At 36.3% G+C, this 4053-nt stretch overlaps 1 protein-coding gene across 1 annotated transcript; it reads right to left on the bottom strand.

The window, feature by feature from the left end:
- Window positions 1-215: 215 nt before the first annotated feature.
- On the bottom strand, window positions 216-965 carry FAM133A (family with sequence similarity 133 member A). Its single transcript, XM_062183068.1, has one exon. The coding sequence runs from the start codon at window positions 963-965 to the stop codon at window positions 216-218; it is 750 nt and encodes a 249-aa protein (XP_062039052.1).
- Between the last annotated feature and the right edge of the window lie 3088 nt (window positions 966-4053).

Genomic DNA, 4053 nt, shown 5'->3' with positions numbered 1-4053 from the left:
AAAGACAAAGAAAAAAACAAAATCCTATATTTAAGCTGCAGGCAACAATTATGGCCCTTTCTGGCACAGTGGCTTTTTACTGGCATTTGAGTCTAGGAACAACTCTACTAACACAGGGAAACTCATGCATTTTGGTAACTATGCCCTAATTTTCACAGTTGAAGTTTCCTTTAGACTTTTTTTTTTTAAGGAAATTTTACTTTTTTTTCTTGATGTCATCCTGATTTATGACTTGAACCAGACTTCTTTTTTTTCTTCTTACTATGTTTCTTGTGCTGTTTCTTCTTCTTTTTCTTTACTTTTTCCATTGCTTTTTCTTGCTCCTCATGTTTTCTCTTCTTTTTTGCTTGCACTTCCTCTTCATAATCTGATTCTGATGAGGCCTCAGATGACAAAGGTTTATCCTCAGGATGAGTCTTCTTTCTTTTTTTGCTGAGGTTTCTAATATACTTTTCTTTCTCTGTTTCATCCTTTGACTTCTTTTTCTTTTTCACAGATTCTTTGCTCTCTGATTCTGATTCATACATAGAGCTTTCTGATGATTTGTATGAACGGCTCTTCTTTTTCTTTCTCTTTTTTCCTTGTTTCTTTTCCTCATCCTCAGATTCTGAACAACTGGTTGAAGAATCAGAGCTTGATGAAGGAGAGGACGAAGATCGACAAGATTTCCTCTTTTTCTTTTTCTTTTTTTCTCTTTTTTTAGATGAGCTCTCATTTCCACTTAACAATTTCTCTCTGCTTTTCTCAAGTTCTTTCTTCCAATTTTCATTCATTTTTTCTTCAAATTCAGCTAATGCCTTGGAACCTTTCTTTTTATTTTCCAATTGTTTCTTTACTTCTTCCCAGGTGGGCCTTGGCCGATTCAGATAATCTTGTATTGTTGGCCCTGCAGATTGAGTTGGGCCTCTCCATCTGGCCATGGCTATAGGATTCATATAGGCCACTCGATTATCTCGCTTCCCCATGATGCCTTATGGTTCCCAGAGTAGCTTATCAGTTGCAAAGGAGAATAAGGATAGACACTCTCCTTATTCTCTTCATCTGCTGGTATACCAAGCAGGCTCCATTCTGTGAAATAAAGATGGAATGGTTACACAACTACTTTAATATAAGACAAAATAAACACATAAGCTTAATTATCACTGCCTATAATATAGCACAGCAGAGATTTCCAAACTCTTATGCTTTGGGAACAAACATTTAAGATTTATAAACATACATACTTTAAGATGGTTCCATATTATACGTACTGTGGTATGAACATAACACTAACTTAAAGTGTCTTATCTAACTCCTGTAGGGCTCTGGCAAGTATCTAATATGTTTAATAAGTATTTACTTTTATATCACGATATTTACAAATTTTCATTTCAGTATTGCCTAATACGATATATCTAAAAAATTATAGAGCTAAAATCTGTACCAGGAGGACATTCCCAAGCTTGGGAAAGTGCAACACAATCTACTCTACTCCTTTTGGCAGAAACCTGGTAGTCAAAATCTTAAAAATATTTTTCCCTTCAACTCTCACATCTAATCCATTACTAATTCTCCTGTTTAAATTTCCACAATGTGTCTCATGTCCATTCACTTTTCTCCAAATATATTGTCATGTACATAGTCAAGGGTACTATCATCTCTCACTTGAACTATTAATCTCTAACAGCTAAAGTGTTTATTATCTGTCAGGAAGCATATAGTTATTTGCAATGAATCATTCTTGTTCAATTCCTAGAATAAAATATACAAGGAGTGGCCACTGTGCTGAAAAGTGTAAGCTATTGCTTGGAATGCTGTATTCCCTATCAGACAGCTGGTTCCAGTACAGGCTAGCCTGTTTGTCACTGAGCTTCCTGCTAATGTATACTGGGAGGCAGAAACGGATGACTCAAATAATTGAGTCTATGTCACCCATGTGAAAAATCCAGAAGGAATTCCTGGCTTCTGGTATTGGCCTGGCCCAGCCTTGTTGCAGGCATTTGGGGAGTGAAACAGCAGATGGAAGATCTCTATCTCTGCCTGTCTGCCTGTCTCTCTCTCCCTTTCTCTCAATAGATGAAAATAAATAAACATTTTAAAAAACCTATAACATTGATCGTATTATTATCTCTATTCAAGTGTAACTTGCATAAATTAAAAGGACTAATAAATGGTGGAACCAAGTTTAAACCAAGGCAGCTTGATTCCAAACCCTAAACACATAACACAACATTATTATATTTCTTCATTATATCAACCTCTGAATTGGTAGTCCTATTTCTACCTGTACCTCCTTCTATTCTAGCCCCACATTACAATCAGAGGATATTAAAAACACTCTAGCTGCTTTACATCTTAAGGAACATTAAATCAAAACTCCTTTATACATCCCATATTATCTTCTCTGTTTCTCTCTCCTACTTTCATTTATAGTCACTCACCCCTTTTCTCAATTCCATCGCCTTAGCTTCTCTTGATTCTTGGAATAAGCTGAATGCCAAGCTTAACCAACATGGTTAATTCAACCTCATTCTTCAGATCTCATCTTAAATGTCAATTCTTCAGAAGGGCTACTGTTGAACTATATATAAACTGGTCAATTTTAAAGGAGACAAATAGTTCAGATACCAACAAATTGATACGGCTCAACCTGATACTAAAGTAGGCTGATTTTCTGTCTGCCCCTCATCCTGATCTTTCTGTATTCTAGTTCCTCATTTTTTATTCATAGCACTTATTAAATTGGTAATGATTTTTATTTGATTATGTGTCTCTGTGTGTGTATATATATATATGTGTATTCACTGCTAAATGTAAGCTCAATGAGGGTAAAAGACCATGTTTGACCCATCTTATTCACCACAGTACATAACACAGCATCTGTCCCAAACTGAGCACTCAACAAATGGTTGTTCAATAATAAACAAACACATGAATATATGGGTAGATGTCTGAGGAACTATGGGAAACAGAAGCATTCAGAGGGAGCCTCTTAGATGTGGTGATGTCTGTGAAGGATTTTGAAGGACGAACAGAAATGCACCTGTAAACGAGAAAATGAAGGAAATTCCTGGCATAGGAAATGACATGTGAAAAAAACAAAATAGGAATAGGAAACAGCACCAAAATTTATTCAGTGTTGATGGAGGTCAAACAGCTAGATGGTAGGGGAAAGAGGTATGGCTACATAAACAAGAAGAAGCCTTATTATGGATGCACTCCTGGGTCATTTAAAAATCTTAGATTTTGCCCTATTATTGATAGGGGAGACAACAAATTCCCTTAAATATAAGAGAAAGATAGTCAGACATATCACAGATTTTCAGTCTCCATCTTCAGTGTGACCCTTTAAGTCAACCTAACATACCTACCCCTCATGAGCTTAATGCAACTGACATTTACGTGCTACAGACATTTCACTGACTCTTGGTGACAGTTTCCTGCATATGATTTGTGTTCTTGATCTTATTCACCTTCCCACTTAGTTCTGTCCGGCTCCTCTTTAGGTCTTTCTGTCATTTTCATTTTTACTTGTACACTAAAGACCTGTCAAGTACCATCATTTCCCAGACTTGACCTTCAAAAGTCCTTGAGGACTTTAGTTCATATTCAACTTGCTGATTCTTTCTGCTACTTGACACTTTGAATAGCATAATCCATTCTAATTTCAGTTCTTTGAGACTCAATCCTGACATCAGTTAAAAATACAGGCAAAGGCCAGATCAGAAAGGCATTGGATGCTATGGTAAGGAGTATGAAATTTAGTCTGTGGGACTTGGAGTGAAGCTATGGGGAGATTTAACTTTAAGCAGGGGAGTGACATGGTCATATTTGAGTATTTAAGACATGATCAATTACAGAGTGAAAGGTGGACTGGAATCAGGTACAACTGAAAGCAATGAAACTACTTACTTAATCATATAGATGAGAGTGAAAGAGTCTGAACTAAAACAGTAACATTGTGAATAAGAGTGGAAAATAAATGAGACATGGTAAGATTTCTACTGAAACTGGTAACCAATTGGACGTGAAGAATGAGAGAGAAACAGGGATCTAGAGCAAGGGTCTAGCTTG

Source organism: Lepus europaeus, chromosome X, assembly GCF_033115175.1.
Source record: "Lepus europaeus isolate LE1 chromosome X, mLepTim1.pri, whole genome shotgun sequence".
Classification (NCBI taxonomy): Eukaryota; Metazoa; Chordata; class Mammalia; order Lagomorpha; family Leporidae; genus Lepus; species Lepus europaeus.
This window is presented reverse-complemented; position numbering and strand designations above follow the sequence as displayed.